We start from the raw sequence: 21749 nt of genomic DNA, 5'->3' as shown, positions 1-21749 counted from the left end.
CGGTGTAGATGTGCAAATCGAGTTAGGGGGCGACGGCCAGCCGAGGACTCCAGGCTTCTGGGAGGACCAAGTGAAGGTGCTTACTGGGCCCAGGCAAGGGCTGTGACATGGCGATAGCCAAGGGATTAGGCACAGCTGTGGCAGAGACCCCTAGAGGGGACAACGCCTCTCCCCTTACCCTCATGTGCGACGAGGGCAAGAGAGCAAAATGAAGCCCCGGGCAACCTCTGACCATGTCCCTCCTGCGCCCCGTACTGAGAGGTTTAACCGTGTGCTCTTCTGAACCTCTGCACCTACCGGGGAACTTACTTCCTTTTATGATTAAATATTGAGAAGCTCAGATGTCCAGTACATGCCAGTATAGTACTTGATCTAACGGCCAAAAACCTAACGCATTCTAAGAGAATCTGTGGACAAAGTCAGAAAATCTCACCCCTAAAATGGAAGGGGGACATTCACGTTTCGAAACTGGTAAGAATGGAGCTGATGCGGATAGGAGTAGCTATCTGGGCAAATCGTCTGTGGAAGTAACATGCCACAGTAACGATTTATAAAGATGCTGCTGCTAAGACTAGGGCACAATGCAGATCTCAGACAGATCTAGGTCATCTCCCTGAAAGGAAAGATAGAAACTTGAAATCCTTACAATCAGGGCTAAACTGACAGGAAGACTTGGAATGCAGAAGTCAAGCGTATTTTTAAAAAAAGCATAAGAGGACGAGAATTTGTCACTATATCCCCAACACCTCTAGGATTCTGATTTTGCGACTACAGCCAAAACATAAGCCTGATCAGGGTGCCTGGGTGGCGCAGTGGATTAAAGCCTCTGCCTTCAGCTCAGGTCCTGATCCCAGGGTTCTGGGATCGAGCCCCTCATTGGGCTCTCTGCTCAACAGGGAGCCTGCTTCCTCCTCTCTCTCTCTGCCTGCTTCTCTGCCTACTTGTGATCTCTGTCTGTCAAATAAATAAATAAAATCTTAAAAAAAAAAAAAGCCTGATCATTGAAAATGGCAATTTATCTGCTTCTAAAGTTCCAAGGATATATATAAAGTCCTTCTCCTCAATTTTTTTTTCTTTTTTAAAGATTTTATTTATTTATTTGATAGAGAGAGATCACAAGCAGGCAGAGAGGCAAGCAGAGAGAGAGAGAGGAGGAAGCAGGCTCCCCGCCAAGCAGAGACCCCGATGCGGGACTCGATCCCAGGACCCTGAGATCATGACCTGAGCCGAAGGCAGCGGCTTAACCCACTGAGCCACCCAGGTGCCCTCAATTTTTTGCTATAAAAGAGAAATTTGAAATGCAGTGGTCAAGAAACTTTTTCTGTCAAGGGCCAGATGGTAAATATTTTAGACTTTTCTGGTCATGAAGTCCCTGTCACAGCTACTCAGTTCGGTCCCTATAGTGCAAAACCAGACCGTAGATAATGTGCAAATAAATATGTGTGGCTATATTCCAGTAAACCTTTGTTTACAAAAACAGGTTGTGGCCGGATATGGCCTGTGGGCTTTAGTTTTCTGACCTCTGACTAACCTATCATTTGATGTCTAGATTGGCCCAACTAACCAACTCCCTGGGAAGGGGTGCCCTGGTGTTAGGGTATGGAGTTGACCACCCCTCAATTAGAGAACAATCTCGATAATGCAAGTCACACAGCGAGGTTTATTTCCAGCTAGCTAGGGTCCAAGTATCCGCCCGGTGCAGCGGGTTTCAACAAGGACCCCGAGCACTCAAAGCCAAGGGTTTATATAGCATTTTCAAGGCACTTCTTCATAGCTACATACATATCTTGTGCCCCACTTTGACAGTTTAACTTTGTTTAACCTTTTGCCACCCTGGCGCCATCCTGGCAGTTAAGTGAGATTTAGGTTTAGAAGAAATTTAACTTTATTTACATTTCCTTCCGCCTCAGCCTCCCTCAGTTTTATGGTGGCGAGGGCTACCTTAGGCCCTGAGGAACTGAGCCACTCGTCTCTGGAAATTGGGCCATTGAAGAGATAGCCTTTTTGTTGTAAATCACCAGGACATTTGTAAACCAGGGGAGACTCCTGTCTTGCAGGATTGTGACATCTACGAGTTAACTATTGGTTTTCTTTAACATCTGGTCCCTGTGGTGCTAGCGCCTAACCGCCCTGGTGGTATATGATTTAGTTGTTTCTTAGGTTTTAGCTACTTTCTCTTATCTCAAGTTACGTGCGCGTTTTGGGCTGGTTAGGGACGCTCAGTAAAATGGCTTCCCGGCCTTCAGGATGACCATTCTCATGCTAACCCACTCTTACAGCGCAAGGTGCCGGCTTTTGCTCTGCCAAGATGGCTGTACTTATGTCAGGGCTAGACTCAAGGTGGGTACAGCCTTGTTTTTCTTGGCCTCCACACCTGGAGCTGGTTTCCAGGACTTGTTTTTAAGTCCCCCGGGGGAAGGGGAGCAGGGACAGTAAAATAGTCCTTACACTGGGAACACTAGATACAGGTCTACAGATCCACATCTTTGGGTCTGGTCATATCAGTTAGTTTTCTGGAAGCTGATCGGCTCTGGATGAACTAACAGTTGAGTTCATAACCTTGGAAAGTTGATCTTTGAGGAGACCTGACCTTGGGGTCTAGTGTGAGTAGCTCGTCTGTCTCATTCATTATTCTCTCTCTCTCTCTCTCAAACTCTCTTCTTCCTTTCACCATCTCTAAATGACAGCACCCATATACTGATTTTTATCTTTATTATTAATAGGATTTAATACGTTCTGCTAACCAAATAGGGCTTTTTTTAGGTTTAATAATTGGCCTATATTTAAAACATTTGAGTACAAAAGAAAATATTCAGTTATAACAATCATGGTGTTACCATGAAGAGTTGTTACCTGCACTAAAACCACAAAACATTATGAAAGATTTTATTTTTTGCCAGCTCGGGCTGCCATAACTAAATACCACAGACTGGGTGTCTGAAACAGCAGGAATTTATTTTTCACAGGTCCAAGATCAAGGTACTAATTCAGTTCCTTGGGAAGGTGTTCTTCTGGCTTTCAGAGAGTTGCCTTCTCTGTGTCCTCACAAGAGAGCTCACTGGCTCTGGTCTCTCTTCCTCTTCTTCTTCTTCTTCTTTTTTTTTTTTAAGATTTTATTTATTCATTTGACAGATCACAAGTAGGCAGAGAGGCAGGCAGAGAGAGAGGAGGAAGCAGGCTCCCTGCTGAGCAGAGAGCCCGATTCGGGGGGCTCCATCCTAGGACCCTGGGATCATGACCTGAGCTGAAGGCAGAGGCTTAACCCACTGAGGCACCCAGGCGCCCCTCTCTTTCTCTTCTTATAAGGACACTAATCCCTTCCATGGGGCCCTTCCCTCACGACCTCATCTAAACCTAATTACCTCCCAAACAGCCTCCCTCCAAACACCAGCACATGAGGGGTCCAGGCAACAACATAACTTTGCGGGGCGGGGATAACTGTCCAGAGCTGCTGATTATTTGTTTCCTTCTGAAATCCTCTTCAAAGAAGCCAGGCAAGAGTTGAAAACCTAACCAGGGGCTCCAATAAACGGTTACTGAGTAATGCTTTCAAGTCTACAACTAATGTTCCTTAATTGTCCAGGAACATAGTCGTATGATAAGCTACTCGCGGTAACTGGCATTATAGAAACCAGGTAGAGGCTGGGCGTCAGGAAGATGCTATTTTGGCAGGCGAGGCCTGTAGCCGGGGCTCACCTTCTCATTCTTGTGGCCTCCCAAACCCTGTGCTTTGACTTCTCAGCCCAGCTCCTGTTCTTCACTGGGCTCTTTTGAATGACTCAGTTTGACTCATTCTCATGGATTTTGACTATCTCAGCTCCCTTCCCCGGGCTCCCAACAGGTCCACCCACTGAAATAATAGATACAAAGCATTTCCGTGTCAAGCTCGTGGGTAACTGAGTTGACCCTGTGCCACCCCTCCACCCCCCAGCCTCAAGAGCTGGGTGAGGAGGGCATTTTCCACTGTACAGGATTTCTCTCCCTGAAGAATCCTCAAAGTTAAATTTCAGTTCTTAGGGCCGTATTTTTCGCATCATTTGGGCCTTCCCTGTATCAAGATTAGAACCAATGGGTGGTGTGGGGTGAGACAGAGAGCAGTTTAGCCCACTTAAAATCTCCTTTAGTTGCTTACCCTTGGCCACTCTAAATAAAGCTACAATTGAAGTAAAAATAGTTTATCTTGAATACGAGTCCCCTAACTCTCCCAACTTCTGACCAGATTGTCATCTTATACCTTCAACTATAGAAATTCTGAAGCTACCGTCCAGCACGCATGCACAGAAGAAAACACACACTCACACACACACACACACACACACGCTCATGGGAATTGTTGCCTCCATACCTACCTTCTATTCCAACCAAGCCACTCTAGTGCAAAGGCAGTGATCACTTCACTAATTGTGGAATAAAACCACCGAAGTTATTTCTGTTTCTCTAGATTCTTCTACTCCAGTTCAACCGGCCAGTTCTGTCTGCTGATGTTCTTAGTCCTCTTTCATCATGATACTGTTACTACTCACAAACCCGACATAGCTTCCTAAAATCAAAAGATTATGTCTTCAGTATGGTTTTCAAAGTTCTTCACAGACGCTCCCTGGTGCTCTAGTGGTTAGGATTCAGTGCTCTCAAAGTTCTTCACAAATGCCTTTCCAGACTTACTTTTTGCCACTTAGTAAAAGTAGGCAATTCATTATTTTTAACTCCACATTAGAGTTAAAACTCCAAGGCAAATTTTCTTTCTGCCCTTCAGCTACTCCATCCACTTTATTTCTTGGTGCAAATTCCCAAGCTTTTTCTGCCTTAATATTTCAATCTGACATAATTTGAATAGTTTGTTTACCTCCGACTTTATTAAATTCCTTCTTCACTGACCTAGGGGTCCGCTCTCAATTCTTCCTTGATGTCTACAATGGAACTTTTTAATGACTCTTTTAGATCCTAGCTTTGGTTACAAGAATTTTGTTAAGAATTATTAAAACACAGCTCTCTCCCTGCTCCTTCCTGCTCGTCTGTAGTGAACTCCTCCAACACAATCGGAAAATCCTTAACCTAAGGCCCCACAACCAGAAACCCTGCTTGCTCTCTCATTTTCTACCAACCTTTCCTTCACCCATGCTGCTCCAGCCATGCCCGCCTTTTTATTTCTAGAACACACCAAGCTCACTCTGGCTACTGGATCCTTGTAGATCTGTTCTTCCTGGCGTGCTCTTCCTGCCTGGCTGGTTCCCTCACTTCAGTTAGGGCTCGGTTCAAATGTCAGTCACAGACGCCTTCCCCAACACTATTTTATTTCCCTCACTTGCTGCCCCCTTTGTTCTGCTTTATTTTTCTCTACGGTACTGATCACTATTGACATATTACAAATGCATTTGTTCATTTTCTTCCTTGTCTACGAGGGCAAGAACTTTTGTCTGCTTTTTTCACTGTTAGATCTCTGCCTGGCACAGACTGCGTATTTAATAATTATTTAATGAGTAAATCGATGAACGGGTGGGCTTTCATATAGTTTGCATAGAAATAAAAAAACAAAAAACAAAAAACAACCTGCTACTGGTGTTTGTTCCTAGTTTAGCAACATACCAGTCCCTGTCGTTGTGGGGATTTCTGCAGAGGTGTTGGTCTTCTCCCAAGCAGAGGGTAGCAAGTGCAGTATTAGATGGCAGGGATTAACCCAGAACAGCTTGGCTCCTGAGCAGAGCCGCATCCAGCCCTGGGTCGGAGGCTGCCTCCAGCGGAGGAAGGATGTATCTCTTACAGAACACTTCAAGGCCTTAAAAGCAGTTTCCTTTTTTTTTTTTTTTTTTAAAATATGGACAACTCTAATTGCTCCCGCAGCACTTAGTACTTTAAGAAATGTTAGTCTATTTTTATTTGAGTCTACAGTGGCCCATCTCTCACTCTGGGTTGCTTTATTTTTATTCTCTTGATAAGTCGATTTTGGCTTCTAACAGTACAGTAAGCCAAAGATCTAATCTTATCAAAACAGCATAGGCGGCCTTATGATGGCAGATCAAAGGGTCCTATAGTTTTGAATGTTACCATGAATCCAGTTAAAGGAAATTCTAAGTTTCTAGTTTTTTAAAAAAGGAAATTTGGGGCACCTGGGTGGCTCAGTGGGTTAAGCTTCTGCCTTCAGCTCAGGTCATGATCTCAGGGTCCTGGGATCGAGCCCCATATCGGGCTCTCTGCTTGGCGGGGAGCCTGCTTTCCCCCTCTGTCTCTGCTTGCCTGTCTGCCTGCTTGTGATCTCTCTGTCAAATAAATAAATAAAATCTTAAAAAAAAAAAAAAGCATTCATTCAACCTTTAAAAACAAACAAAAAAAGGAAATTTAAAAATCAGTAAGATTTAATTTGACTTTTCAAAAAAAGATTTTATCTGTTTGAGAGAGCGGGGAGTGGCAGTAGAGGGAGAAGCAGACGCCCCACTAAGCAAGGAGCCTGATGCAGGACTCAATCCCAGGACCCCAAGATCATGACCCAAGTGAAGGTAGATACTTATCCACATGAGCCACCTAGGTGTCCCTAAGTTTTAATTTTTAATGAGATAAAAAAAATTCCATCAGACACACCTGTCAGATACGTTCAGTACTATTTTGAACTTTGCAAAGCACATAGTAAAACCAAAGTTATCTTACTGAGGGGGCGCCTGCGTGGCTCAGTGGTTGAGCTGGGACTCTTGGTTTCTGCTCAGGTTGTGATGTCCGGGTTGTGGAATCCAGCCCCTGTGTTCCTGAGTCAGGCTCCAAGCTCAGCGGAGAGTCGGCTCGAGATTCTCTCCCTTTTCCTCAGTTCATCCCTCATTCACAAACTCGCAAATAAAATCTTAAAAAAAAAAAAAAAAGCTATATTTATTTTCAACTGAAAGAAAATGGCCCCTCAATATTTTATTTCTCATGAATCGTCTCACCCAAAAAATGTATCCTCACTATTAGCCTAAGGAGAAAGCTGAACAAAACAGTACCCTATTTTCATCACACCTTTTTTCTTTAAAGGTGGTGAGTGACCTCTGGAGGCAATTGGACAAAATATCCTGTTGCTTTCAGGAGCGAAGTGGGGAGAATTAGAAAGTAGATCCTTCCATGTAGAGGTTTTTTGGGTTTTTTTTTTGCAAGTTTAATCAGGATGAATTAAAGCCTTTAACTAAAATTAATTAACTGAATAGAACCTCAATTCAGTTTAATAATATTTATTAAGTATGTAATACAATGCTACAGGGGAGATAGAGACATAAAACTTTGGGGTTACAATCCACCAGGAAACAAAAGATAAGTGCCAAAATATTTATAATACAAGCTAGAATGTGTAAGAAAATTGAGCAGTGGCATAACCACACAGGAATTCAGATTTTTGGTAAGGGTGACCAGAGAAAGTCTACTACAGTCAACAAACATTTCCTGAAGACCCATTTTGCGCCAGGCACTATGCTAAAGGATAAGCAAGACACGGTGCCTTCCCTTCAATACTCTGAGTATGGTAGGGAAGATGACACATAAACAGGAACATTCTGTATGAAACAGTAGGTGGACTATTAGTATTATGGAGAGGAGGGTCAGGAAAAAGGCTGGCTAGAGGAGGTAACAGCTAAGTGGATTCTTTTAGGTATGGACATTGGGGAGGGTATGTACACATAAGCGGATTCTTTTTTTTTTTAAAGATTTTATTTATTTATTTGACAGAGAGAGATCACAAGTAGGCAGAGAGGCAGGCAGAGAGAGAGAGGAGGAAGCAGACCCCCTGCTGAGCAGAGAGCCCGATGCGGGCCTCGATCCCAGGACCCTGAGATCATGACCTGAGCCGAAGGCAGTGGCTTAACCCACTGAGCCACCCAGGCGCCCCACATAAGCGGATTCTTAAAGGTGGGAATGGTTCTGGTATAGCTTTGGCATCATAAGGTTACTCCTGTCCATCTTTCCCGCTAATCACAACTAAAAACTCACGACAAAATACAGACAATGACTGCCCGAGGACTCTGAAAAGTACAAGATGGTGAAAGGGAGGCACAACTTGGAAAAGGAACCCGTCAGGGGATGGGTTTCCTGGCCTTTTCCCCTCTTGTCATTTCTGTCCTGAGGAGAGGCCTCATGTGGGAAGTGTTTGGCTGCATGAGTAGCTAACTCTGTGACAGAAACTCTGTCTCTTCATCCAGGGATACTGAGGGCAGGTCCAGCGAACTGAGAAGAGGGGCCTCTGTGAGTTGGAAAGTGAGCAGGGAGTGAGCAGGACAGGGTCACCGAAGGAGTTTCCCAATTTTGTGTAGGAACCCCTGCCAGTCTTACGTTCACTGCTGACTTGCACTTGTCTGCAGGAGGCCCAAAGCAGCACAGCACAGCACAGCCTTTGACAACCAGCAGTTAATCATGGTTCAACTCTCAGACCAACCTCTGAGTGGTACATGCTCAGGACAGACCCAGAGCAACAGAGCAGAGGCTTTGAAAACTGAACTGAGATTGAAACCAACAACTACAGAAGGCGATGCAAATCCTGTAATGTGAACCCCACCAGGGAGCTTGCTTGCTTGCTTAAACAAACATACATTCTCCAGAGGAGGCTTTTCACAGGATCCAGGGGCAGCACCATGTTAACTGTCACTATGTTCGAGAGGCGGGAGGAAAGGACCTGTGTAAAAATTAGTAGGAAACTTTGCTTAAAATGACGGCAGGAGGCCAGCAGGGGGCGCTCTCGTGCCCTGCTGCTCGTGGTCACCTGCAGCGCCAACAGCAGGAGACATTTCGTTGCTCTGGAGCAAGCTGGGTACTGCTTCTAAATACTACGTTACTTTCCTAGCAGGAAGGAAGAGAGGTTTTCCTCCTCCTCTGGCAGCAGCCCAGTCAGTGAGAGACTGTCACAACTCAGCCATGAAAAGCTGCTATACTTTGAATTCCCACTTCACTCCAATAGACGTTTGTAGCCATTCTCCCAACTTCCCCCCTTTGTTCCATAAAAGAGGAGTTCTCTCCTTTGTTCTCTAGACTTCCGATGGTTTTGCCATAGCTGGCAATCCCAGACTGCAATTTTCTGTCTTTCCCAAATGAATCCATTTTTGCTGTTAAAATAACTGGCTGTTTTATTTTTAAGGTGAACACGTGTCAGAAAACTGTGGACAAATCCTGAGGGAAGAGACAATCACCAAAACAACTCTGAGAAAACACAGGTGTTGGAATATTCAGACGAAGACTCTAAACAGCTTCTACGTGTTGCAGGAGGTAAAGATAAACACAGGTGAGATAAATGTAAAGAAAGACATTTTCAGCAGAGAAACAGAGCATGAAAGAGACCCCCAAGTAGAAATTTCGAGCTGATCAGTTATCTGAAAGAAGCAAGTTCACTGGCTAGGTGTAATAGCACAATAGAGATGATGAAAGAAAGCGGCCCTGAACTTGAAGATAGATAAGTTAACAGAAATTACCTAAAGAGCAGAATGGGATAAAATGCTGGAAAAAAGAACACAGGAGCATCAGGGACCTGTGCAACAGCATCAGAAGGTCTAACATACAAGTCATTAGAGTCCCAGAAAGACAGGTGAAAGAGGTTGAGAAAAATTATGTGAAAAAGTAATGGCTAGAAACTTCCCAAATTTGGTGAAAGTTCCAGAAGACTAGAGTGGAGAAAACCAATTAGGAGCTTAGAGGAATAATTTTGGTGAGAAGTTATAAAGTTCTAAAAGTAGTCTGTGATAATAACATAGACAGCTGGTTCCAGAAATATCTATGGAGGTAAAGTTGGCAGGAGAAGGAAAGAAAGAAAGAAAGAAGCATAAAGACAGGATCTCACGATCCTTACAAATATAGCCAGGTGGGTGGTGATATCTGCATGGAATATCACAGAAGAGGGGCAAATTTATTTAGAAAAAAAAAAAAGGAGCTTGGTTTTAGGCAATAAAGATGAAATACTGTGAAGCTTGACTTCCTACAGAGTATTTTTGCTTATATTAAATCTCAGTGAGCAAGTCAGAGGTGTGTCGCTCAAGACGACAACTCCATGGAGGACGCTACAAAATCCTTTGCAACCTGCCTCTCGTACAACCTTCTCTTCCCTTCAGTACATATGCCTTTCGTTTCAACCACATCAGACTTTTCTCAAAGAGGCCTTCCCTGATCCTGAAATCGAAAACAGGTTCTCTTAAATCACAGCGCCCGTGCTTTCTGAGGTAAACTGGGAAAGGCTCCAGGACCAAGTGGATGGGGCTGGAGAGATGGGCTGGAGAGGAAACGATGAAGAGCTTTAGGTTTGCAGTGAGGGTAAACGTCATCGGGCGCAATAGCACATTTCCGAAAGACGGTAAAAAAAAATTCACACGTCTTGAGGTCTTGATCTGGTCAAAGAGCAAAAGGGAACAAAAAGCTGGAACTGGGTAAAGAAGTCGAGGCCTTCCTTCTCCACCGGCACACCTTTACTCGGGGACCCTGCTCCAGTTTCTGACAATGGTATCACTTGCCGGGACTGGAGCCAGAGTGTGCTTGAAACCTCGGCTGTGGGTCCGGACTCTTGAGTTACTGTCACACTATGTACAGCCCCCGATTCGGGGCTGACCCTGGGCACCTTGCTACTTATTCTCTCTGACTTAATCCTGCGATCTGTAAAACGACGATAACCCGGACTTTGGAGTGTCGTTCGGAGGATTCAGGAACACCCATGAACGCCCACATAGGAAGGTCAACAAATGCGGCCGAGTGACAGATGGATGCAGCTCAAAGGAGAGAGGGCAGCAATTCTAGAAAGCTGCACAAGGGACAGACCACTGGGCTCCCTTTGCCCGGCGAGGAGACCCGGGAGCGGGTGCAAAGCCAGACCTTGCCAGTCTTGGCCCGCTTTTTCGCCCGCAACCGCGTGGCCTCGTCTTACTCACGCTCCCGCGGGGCCCAGGCTGCAGCTCCGGCTCACTCCGCCACGCGGCGCCCGCTCCCTGGGCTTCTGTGGGCTCAGCTGTGTGTGATGCGACGGCCCCGGCGCCACGTCCCGTCTCCCAGGCAACCGCCTAAACTTCCGGTTTGCGAGCGGCCGCGGTTGGCGAGGGGCCACATTTCCGCCACGTGACCCCCTCCGGCACCTCGCGGGCTGAAGCGCTGGCGTCACCGGCCTGCAGCACCCGGCGGGTCCCGAAGTTCGACTTCCCCGCCCCGACGAGGGGCCGGTCCTGGGGAAGTGGCTGCCGAGGGCACGGCCGGGCCTGGAGGGGCGGGGCCGGGGCTTGGCTCGCGGCTCCCGAGGCTCCGCTGAGAAGCTGGGCGGCAGCAAGACCGCTTCTCCTCAGCCGCCGAACTGGAGTTGGAGGTGGAACTCCGTGGGGCCGGGGCCCCGGCTGCCGGGCAGCGGCTCCTCGGGGCCCAGGCCGCGGCGGAGAATGAGGCGGAGGCAGAGGCGGTGGCGGTGGCGGGTTCCAGGCGGGGCCGCCAGGCTGGAAGCGTCCTGCGCTGGTTCATCACCGTGATCCTGTGTGCTGCCTTCCTGGGGCTGGTGAGAGCCGGGGCTGGAATCCTCCCAGGCCGGGGCCTGAGCAGGCGTCCTGCAGAGAACGCCGGCTTCTGAGTTCGAGTCTCACCTCGGCCACTTGCAAACTGCGTGACCTTGGGCGCGTTCGTCTGGCCCCAACCTTAGTTTCTTAATCTGAAAAATGGGCACACTGCTAATGTTCTAATGTTGGAGGGTTATTGTCAAGTGCGAAATTGATTTTCCTAGTATATTTGTCAGCTCCAGCAAACCTTCCTACTTCTGCGTGGGGTGGGGAGTAGATGCAAGGGGGTATTGCCAGGTCTATAGGCCCTGCCCCCCCCCCATGAGCCCACGCAGACCCCAGATTATTACACAAAGCCGCTTTTCTGGTATTTCCTCTTCCTTGCCTGACCAAGTTCAACCAACCCCTTATCTTTGCAGAAGGGGGAAATGGACCCAGAGAGGGAAAATGACTTCCGGACCACACAGCTGGTTTTTCTTTTCTTTTAAGATTTTATTTATTCATTTGACAGACAGAGATCACAAGTAGGCAGAGAGGCAGGCAGAGAGAGAGGAAAGGAAGGAGGCTCCCTGCTGAGCAGAGAGCCCCGTTGCGGGGCTCGATCCCAGGACCCTGAGATCATGACCCCCGCGGAAGGCACAGACTTTAACCCACTGAGCCACCCAGGGGCTCCCACACAGCGGGTTTTAAGTGGTGGAGGCAGGAATAATGTGTTTCTTATTCTGCCCACAATCCTATGTAAAACAAACTTTTACATCTTTCAGTGTTAGATTCGAGCAAACTACAAGACTAGAAGAGCCTTTTGACAAACCCCTTGGCTGCTCCATGAGTCCCTAATTTCTGGAGATCCTCTCACCACTTGTAGAGACTTGCGATCTTGGGGTTTTGGTAGGGTGAGTCAGTCCCTCTGAGGAGAGTCGCTTCTCAGTCCTCTGAGAAAGTCACTTAGCATCTTTCACTTGAGTGACAATGGATTCCTAGAGTATTTTGATTTGAAAAAAAGAAAAATCATTGCAGATGCTTCTTGAGCCCTCTCCTGTGCCAGGTCCTGTTTTAAGTGCTTTGCAATCAGCAAGGAATTGGATTGCAGATGGAGCTCAGCCTTCCCTCCATGTACCAGTGCTCGCTCTGCCCTTAGTCTGGGACTGCTCTGACTTGGGCAGGATGCAAACCTGTATTTTGAGCAGTCCAATTAGAATGAATTATTCTTGACACATAGACCCATTAGAAATATCCAATAAATATTTTTAAGTGTCCAACAAATATTCTCTGATGGCTTGGGGTTTTCTTTGAAGAGCAATACAGATTTAGAAACATTTGAATTGTCTATTTCCTGTGTACTTTGGTGTGTCAGAAGAAGGATACCATGTGCATCCAGAAATATTGCTGTTTTGACAGCATCAGAAAACAGGAATGCTGTTTTGATAACTTAAATTTTTATGCTGGTTTGATAATTTAAATTTTTAACATCAAATTCCTGTGTTATTTGTGCATACAGTATATTTCAAACTGCACAAAACTATTTCAAAAACAATTTTAATGTTACATTTCACTGTTAATACAAGAGGCTTTTGTGGTATTGTTCAAAAAGGAAACAAAATCGCAGCAGAGCGCCAAAGAAAATTAAAGAACTTTTTTAAACTTGAGAGTTGTTAAACTAGAAAAACAGTAGGATTTGACACACCAAATACAGTGTCCCATAGTTCTAGGAGTCCTAGTACTGTCATCCTGAATTTTTCCTGACTGTGAGGTTTAAAGTGATTCCCTACATTTCACTGAAATCCCTTTCTCCCTTTTTATTTTTTAATTGAATTTAATTTTTTAGAGGTGGGGGAGGGGCAGAGAGAGAGAAAGGGACGGAAAGAATCTCAAGCAGGCTCCGAGCCCAGCGTGGAGCTCGATCTCACATCCCTGAGGTCATGACAGAGCTGAAAGCAGAAAGAGGTGGCTTCTCTACCGACAGCCACCCAGGCGCCCCTCCTCCTCCCTTTTTAGTAGTGAAAAAAAATACCACGCAGATAAACACTATCTTTTTTTTTTTAAAAGATGTTTTATTTATTTGTTTGACAGACAGAGATCACAAGTAGGCAGAGAGAGAGGAGGAAGCAGGCTCCCTGCTGAGCAGAGAGCCTGATGCAGGACTCCATCCCAGGACCCTGAGATCATGACCTGAGCCGAAGGCAGCGGCTTAACCCACTGAGCCACCCAGGCATCGCAGATAAACACTATCTTAATGATTATAAATAAAAGACTGTCTTTCTAAATTTCAGGGAATGAGTGTTGCAATACTGGGACCGACATTTCAAGATTTGGCAACAAACGTGAACCGCAATATGAGCAGTCTTTCTCTGATTTTCGTGGGCCGTGCCTTTGGATTTTTGAGTGGCTCAGTAATTGGTGGAGTTCTTCTTGACATTTTGAATCATTTTCTACTTTTGGGTAAGTAAAGACCAAGTTTAGCTTTTTATGGCTACTTTCAAGGAATTTACAGTTTGTTTTTAAATGTGAAACATGCTATGGTTGACAACTCAAATGGGTAGTGTTCTGGTGTCCTCAGTGGAAATCGGGTTTTCCTTGGTGCCTGTTTTCATCTCAGCAGTTACCCGGAGTCTGTATGGGGCTGCTCTGGAAATTTAGATTAGCCCTAGAATGTGTTACTATCTTTAGCCTTCCTGACCATCACTGTAATTTAGGCACCTCCCCCCTCCCTGCCCTGGGATCACGTACTAGTTGTCCAAAGAACTCTGCTTCTCAGGGTTTAGGGCACATCTTCTGGGGCCAATGAACGTAGGCTAGAATGAATTCCTTGAACCTGCCCATTCTAGACCCTGAACTGAGGGGAAGTACTGGGGGCCAAATGACGTAGGCTAGATTTTTGTAGCTGCCCCATGTTCACGATTCCTCCAGACTTCTCTACCTCGCCCTTCAAATAGATGGCAAAGCTTTTAACTTCCTCTTTTTTGAAGAGATAGACACGTTTAAAGAAAATCTGGATTAAAGTGATAAAACTGCTTTGGAAGTAAGAAGAATTAATTTACTGTTGTTGATGAATAAATGAATAATTGCTCAGATTTCCAAAGTGGGTTGAGAACATATTGCTCTCTTGTATTTCCCTCCCTATTCCCAAGCTAAATTACTTAATACATTTCTACTACAAAGTATCATAGCTGCATTTTATTTTTCTCTCTTTAATTTTTTACCTCATACCTAAAAGTCTCCTTTTATTTATTTATTTTTTGATGTATTTATTTTGATTAAAAGTCTTTTTTTTTTTTAAAGATTTTATTTATTTGACAGAAATCACAAGTAAGCAGAGAGGCAGGCAGAGAGAGAGGGAGGCAGGCTCCCCGCTGAGCAGAGAGCCCTATGTGGGGCTCCATTCCAGGACCCCGCGATCATGACCTGAGCTGAAGACAGAGGCTTTAACCCACTGAGCCAACAAGGTGCCCCAAAAGTCTCTTTTTAAAATAGGAAATATCTAAATATATTTGAGTTGTCAGTTTTGCTGTAGAACTTTGCCCTGTAGTATATGGTTTGATTATCAGCAGTGCTAGAAATGTGTTAGATTATCTTATATTTTATAGTCCGTAAAGATTATGAAAGCTTGTAAAGGAAATAACCGTTTATAGACGCTGAATCTCTCATCTACTTACTATTACTCAATTGCAATTTGACCTACCTTGCATTTATGGGAGTTTTTATGATGTCGACTTGATTCATGACTGTGTGTGAATATTGTTTCTTATAGCTGACTTTTACCTTTCTTTTCAGGGGTGTCAATGTTGACTACCACAGTTGGTCTTTATCTTGTTCCGTTTTGTAAGACAGCAGTGTTACTGATTGTCATGATGTCCATCTTTGGTGTCTCAGCTGGCATTCTGGATACAGGTCAGTGAGCCCTGCGGGGTCATCTCTGGGAGTAGGGACTTCCTACAAGAAAAAGTCGAGCAGATGACATCAAATTGTCATTTGCATTGTAAAATGACACCGACCTACTGCATTGCTCATGGGGTCACCCAGTCAGAACCACCCTCTGGCAACTATGCTTCCTGCCAAGTAGGGTGCCTGGTTTTGAGTAAATTTAAAGAATTCTGTTCAGTGAGGGATTATTGGCTTGCAGTATCCAAACAGGAATGGGTCCCCCATGTGGGTAATTATGGTGCAGGTGAGTGGGTTTTCATTTTGGGATAGAACTTGATCAATGTGGTGTAGGAGGAATTGATGGCTTAATAGGTTAAACTAACTTTGGAACCATATTTGGCTGAAGAATCATAGAAGCAGCTATCCAATTTAAAAAGCACTCTGCCTTTTGAACTAAGAGAAACCTGTGCTGTGTGTTTTTTTCCTTCTCTCTCTCTCTTTTTTTCCCCCCTCACAAAAAGGCTCTGCCTTTCTACAGGAGAGCCTCTCCATGTGTCTTTTTATCTTTTAAAACCTACTATCGATATCCTTGGTATTTGTCCACCCCTCAGACCAGCTCTCCTCTTCCCATGCTTTATTGTCACCTGATAGAGTGGGGATATTTTATACTTGAGGCTTGGTTTGGTTGTGAAATTATGGGGTAAGTTGTATGTTTATCAGCAAACATGTTAAAGAGAAAGAAAACACACTCGATGCTTCTTGCCTTTCACCTTTGTTTCCTGTAATGGGCCCAGCAGAATCCTACAGTGTTCAGGTTTCTGAACGTGTGTTTTGCATCTGCTATTTACATAAATAATTTTCCTCAAGAGGTTATTTGGTAATTTGGCCATTATCTGATTATAACATACGTATTTAAAATGCTTATAAATAAATAAATAAATATCCATCTCTTTCCCACCCTCTCTACCCCCTGCCAGCCTCGTATGAGAACAGTCTTATAAAACGCATTGGGCCAATGTGTGTGGCTCTAGGATATAGTGGTTTACTAGCTTGTAGAATCACATTTGTATGTGATTTTTTCCCAAAGCTCAGAGTTCTCCCGTGGTGGTAGGTTAGAGTCCTTTAATCATAAAATTGACCGAGTTGCCACATTGGATGACTGAGAATACCTTAATCCTTGTGCCATGTAAAACAGACTCCTCGTCCTTAGAGTAATGAACTGTTTTTTGCTAAGTTACTATGATTAATGATAATGAAATAATGATAATGAAAGTTACGATAATAACTTTTCTCATCTTTCATTGGTAGGTGGTAACGTCCTAATCTTGGCTATTTGGGGGGACAGAGGAGCCCCCCATATGCAGGCCTTACACTTCAGTTTTGCCTTGGGTGCCTTTTTGGCTCCCTTGCTGGCTAAGTTGGCACTGGGCACAACGGTGTCTGCTGAGAACCGCACAGAGGATGACTCGAACCATTCTGCCCTCAACCAGTCATCTGAAGCTGACTCAGAATCTGTCCTCGGAGTACCTGACAATAGGAATCTGCTGTGGGCGTACGCTGTTATCGGTACTTACGTCTTTGTAGTTGCTATCTTTTTTTTGGCTCTGTTTTTAAAGAAAAGCTCAAGGCAGGAAAAAGCAAAAGTATCTGCTCAGAGGTCTCGAAGAGCTAAATACCACAATGCCCTTCTCTGTCTCCTTTTCCTGTTCTTCTTTTTTTATGTTGGAGCTGAGGTCACATACGGCTCTTACGTTTTCTCATTTGCGACCACCCATGCTGGCATGAAAGAAAGTGAAGCGGCTGGGTTGAACTCCATCTTTTGGGGGACCTTTGCAGCCTGCAGGGGCCTCGCAATCTTTTTTGCTACGTGTTTACAACCCGGAACCATGATTGTATTAAGCAACATCGGCAGCCTGGCATCGTCCTTACTGCTGGTGCTTTTCGACAAGAGCCCGGTTTGCCTCTGGATAGCAACTTCAGTGTATGGGGCCTCGATGGCAACCACGTTTCCCAGTGGCGTTTCTTGGATTGAGCAGTACACCACCATCCACGGGAAATCTGCAGCGTTTTTTGTTGTCGGTGCCGCCCTGGGAGAAATGGCTATTCCTGCAATAATTGGAGTTCTTCAAGGACAGTACCCTGATTTGCCCATAGTTTTGTACACCTGTTTGGGGGCATCGATAGCCACCACTGTTTTATTTCCCGTGCTCTATAAATTAGCCACCTCACCTCTCCATGCACAGCGAAAAGGGCACAGAAAAAGCGAGGACCAGAAAGCTTTGCTGTCCAGTTCTGAGCTAAATGACTATGAGGAAGACAATGAAGAAGAGGAGGCAGAAAAATGGAATGAAATGGATTTTGAAGTGATTGAAATGAATGATACAATGAGAAATTCTGTAATAGAGACATCTAGAAGTATTTTGACGGAGCCCTTAGCTGAAGTCTCCGGACAGTCCCACACCAGCGCAGTGGTGTTGCAGTCCCCTGTGAATCACCTTGCAAGAAACCAGGCAAAAAGGGACTAACACCTGGAGAATATGGATTATTCTGACCTCCTTGAATAATCTCCAGTTCTAAAGAAGCCAGGCAGAGCAGAGCATTAACAGATTATCAGCATGCTTTGGGGAATCAAAATTTCTAGGTCAGAGTATAGCAAATGCTACAAAGTTTTGAAAGGTTCTGTAATTCCAGAATTTTCCATAAAGAACAAATGGTCTCGTATGGCAGGATCTTATTGTGAGGCTAGTGTTTGGCATGTGCTTGATTATGTAATGTTCTACGGTCTCTACCCCTCAGAGCACACAAAGAAGGTGTTTGTAGTTGAGAAGCTGGGTGCTGTTCTCATAGAACGAAACCATCTAGTAGTTGAATCGATGAGCAGAGCAAGTGGTCAGTCATCAGTATTCCACCAGGGAAGTAGAGGATTGTCGTTTCATAAAAGAGCAAATTTGAAAACGGACAGAGATTTTTTATTACTTGCTTTGCCCTCCCTGTAGTGTTGCACGGGAGAATGGTGATGCTTCGTTTGATTTCTGATTTCTATGAGGAGAACGCAGACAGAACCTTCGAGACCTGGCTTCATGACTGCTGCTTACTAGTTTCGGGGCCCTATGCTCAGTCCCTTCACTTAAGTAGGCCTGGTTTATCTGTCTCCTGATACAAAATTCTATTAGTGACAATGAGATGATTTTCAAACCAGGAATCCATCAGTTTCAAAGTTTGTACAAGAAAAAAAGGTTAAAAAAAAAAAAATTCGTGCAAGGTGTCTGTTAGAAATTAACATAAGTGCCATCCACTCTTCTTTTCAAATGAGAAGTGAAACAAAGTGATAGTTTTGAGAATACTGCTGGTTATGAATACATGTCGATTTAAGAGACTCTGTGTTTAATACCCGCGAAACACATTTTTCAGTACTGTGTTCCATCAGCTCTAGGATGCACCTTTTTTTCACATTTGTAACAGCTCTGAAATCAGGATAGGTCTTAAAGCCCGTGGTCACTTAACAGTTTTGTGACAAAATTTAATCAACAGTTATCCACATACATATACAAAATCATGTTGCATGTTACAATTGGCATCTTACAGTAATTCATTCAATTATGGAGATTTTTACTATTTTTACAGATATTTTCAAGAAAGTTATTTTTATAGGCTGATTTTCTTGATGTTCAGGTGGGATTTGGAGAGGCAATGTTCTGACTTTAAAAGCTATTCGAGAGTTGCTGTGTTAGTAGTGGGGTCTACCTTAGTAACGAAGTCTGAGTCTGGGCCTTGCTCTTACAGGATTTGCTCCTCATCGAGTCTGGCTGGTAATCACATGTAGGCACTGTCAACTAGGCTGCTAGTGTCATTTACAAGGACCTATATTTGGAATATTTCTATTACTCTCCCCCCAACCCCCGCCCTCACACAGGGTTCTTCCTTCCTGAGTTTGAAGTACCTGGGAAACGAAAATAATGATTAGAAAGGGGCTTGGTGGCATAGGAGTCGGGGATCACAAAGGGTACTTCATATGAATGTGGCAAAGCTGGTGCGAGCTCTCCTTTGAGAAATGACTAGCACTGATGACAGCTTGTGTTTACTTGTCTTTACCATGTTTTATGGTGAATAGTGTTTCATTTCTACCTGCTTGCCGTATGTTTGCTTTCTCTTGTTTATCTGATTTCTGTGAATTTGCCTTTGTTTTTTCTTGAGTGAAATACAGTATCGTTTTCGACCACTGCCCATTCACCTTCAGTACCTTCCACAGTGTGGGTTTGTGTATAACCTAACAATTTTGGAGAGGGCTGGTTGAGAAATGAACAGGAAAAACCGTATTCTTCTTGCTCGTTTTCTATTGTACTTTTCTCTTAGCTACAGTTTGGAGACCACCTGTATTCCGTTTACTGCTTTTTCTCAGGTTGTTGGAATTTAGGCAGTAGATGCTCTTTGGCAGCTGGGAAGCTTGTTAGAACAGGGATTCTGTCTGTGGCGTCTGCATTTAAGGGGTAGAAGATGCAGCTCAGGGAGAGAACGATGATAAGAAGAACATGGCAGAAAATTTGGAAATCCACACTGGAAAATCCACTAGCATGCCACAAACCAAAATGTGAATGGCCATATGAGATTGTAGGTGTTAAAGTTTGACGTATTTCCATATTGGAAGGATAAGACTTTGTACAATTCCAAGAATTAGCATTCATTCTAAAAATCAGTCCTTAGATAAGTGTCTGCTGATATACAAGAACCAATACTGAAGTTTTCTATTGCTGAATAATAGATTTAGCAGTTTACAACATTATTTTTGTTTATTAGGCTCCATGCCTAGTGTGGAGTCAAATGTGGGGCTTAGAACCGTGAGATTGAGACCTGAGCTGAGATCAAGAGTTGGTCGCCTAACTGACCGAACAACAGAGACTTTTTTGTCTCACAGTTTCTTGAGTCAGAAATTTGGGTACGATTTCACTGGGTCCTCTGCTCAGGGTCTCGTGGGGCTGCAGTCAAGCTGTTGGATAGAGCTGTGCGTCTTTTTGGAGCTTAGGGTTCCCTTCTAGGGCCATGTATGTGGTTGACAGTATTCATGCTGTGGTAGGCTCAGGTCCCCATTTTTTCACTGGCTGTGAGCTGCCTCCAGTCCCAATTCCTAGAACCTTCCATAGTTCTTTGCAGGCAGCCCTCTGGTAGATCTCTCACAACATGGCGGCCCATTTCCTTAAAGCCAGCAGGAGAATCTCTCACCTGAGTCCGCTAAGCTGGAGTCTTCTTTAACACGATGTAATCACAGGAGTGGCATCCCATCACCTTTGCCATATGCTCTTGGCTAACAGCAAGTCACGGGCTCTACCCAAACTCAAGGGAAGAGACTAGTACAGAGATGTAATTCATTGGGTTGTCACCTTAGAGTGTGTTTGCTGCACTCTGATACTCGCAAAACCAAGGTTCAAGAGAACTAAAAAGTTTGGGCTGGAGACAAGAAGCCCTTAGCAGTCATCGAAAGTGATTATAGGTACCAAGCTGAGTGAGCTAGTGTGGGTGTGGAAGGCTCCCCAAAGGCCAGGCCAGTGGATCTGATGGAGGAGTTTCTGTCTATGGTGGGGCAGTTGTTGGGCTAACTCGGAATTAAGCCTTTTTTCCCTCTTGACATTTTATGTTCTTTCCCACTGTGCTTTTAACTTGCTTAAATGCAGCTTCCTATGAGAGGAATAAGTAAATTTCAGTTTAGTTAAATTTTCATAGTAAAGTCCAAGAACACTTGGAGAGCATCTTTCATTTACTCTTATGTTTCATAGAAAAATCCTTTTAAAAAATCTGTTTTTGTCATAAAAGTAATGAAGGTATAAAAAAAGTCAGATGGAAGATTAGGGAAGTACATAAAAATATGAGGGACAAGTATAAGTAATTTATGCAAAGTTTTTATTTATCTATTTTTGGAAGTAAGCTCTTTACCCAATGTGGGGCTCGAACTCCTGACCCTCAAGATTAAGAATAGTATGCTCCATCAGCTGAGCTAGCCAGGCGTCCCTGGATAGGTATTTTATAATTCTAAACACCTAGAAAAGTTCTTAACATTTCTCATCAACATAATTTCCTGGGTAAAGGAGTAAAAAAAAAAATTCCCTCCTATCGGATAAAGTTTCAGAAACAACTTGAATTTTGTGTTCAGAGTGTGCTGCCACTGCAGCTGGTGGACTGCTTATTAGTTTGAAGAACTGTAACTTATTTAAAAAAAAAAAAAAAAAGCAGGGGGCGCCTGGGTGGCTCAGTTGTTAAGTGTCTGCCTTGGGCTCAGGTCATGATCCCAGAGTCAAGGGATCAATCCCAGCATCAGGCTCCCTGCTCAGTGGGGAGTCTGCTACCCCCTCTTCCACTCCCCCTGCTTGTGTTCCCTCTCTCACTGTCTCTCTCTCTCTCTGTGTCAAATAAATAAAATCTTTTTTTTTAAAGCTTTTTTTT

The 21749-nt window shown here is 44.4% G+C and overlaps 1 protein-coding gene across 1 annotated transcript; it reads left to right on the top strand.

The window, feature by feature from the left end:
• Positions 1-10681: 10681 nt before the first annotated feature.
• Positions 10682-21535, top strand: MFSD4B (major facilitator superfamily domain containing 4B). The gene is made up of 5 exons (XM_044251657.1): positions 10682-10990; positions 11237-11458; positions 13727-13895; positions 15228-15344; positions 16626-21535. The coding sequence occupies exons 1-5, from the start codon at positions 10682-10684 to the stop codon at positions 17840-17842; spliced, it is 2034 nt and encodes a 677-aa protein (XP_044107592.1). The 3' UTR covers positions 17843-21535.
• Positions 21536-21749: the final 214 nt, after the last annotated feature.

This window comes from Neovison vison, chromosome 1 (assembly GCF_020171115.1).
Source record: "Neovison vison isolate M4711 chromosome 1, ASM_NN_V1, whole genome shotgun sequence".
In the NCBI taxonomy this organism is placed as follows: Eukaryota; Metazoa; Chordata; class Mammalia; order Carnivora; family Mustelidae; genus Neogale; species Neogale vison.
This window is presented reverse-complemented; position numbering and strand designations above follow the sequence as displayed.

What these genes read in the sequence shown, in the direction of transcription:
- MFSD4B (XM_044251657.1), top strand. Translation starts at nt 10,682, where the DNA reads ATGGATGCAGCTCAAAGGAGAGAGGGCAGCAATTCTAGAAAGCTGCAC. An exon ending in GGCAACCGCCTAAACTTCCG is followed by an intron (nt 10,991 to 11,236) that starts GTTTGCGAGCGG and finishes GCTGGGCGGCAG; the next exon opens with CAAGACCGCTTCTCCTCAGC. An exon ending in GTGCTGCCTTCCTGGGGCTG is followed by an intron (nt 11,459 to 13,726) that starts GTGAGAGCCGGG and finishes TCTAAATTTCAG; the next exon opens with GGAATGAGTGTTGCAATACT.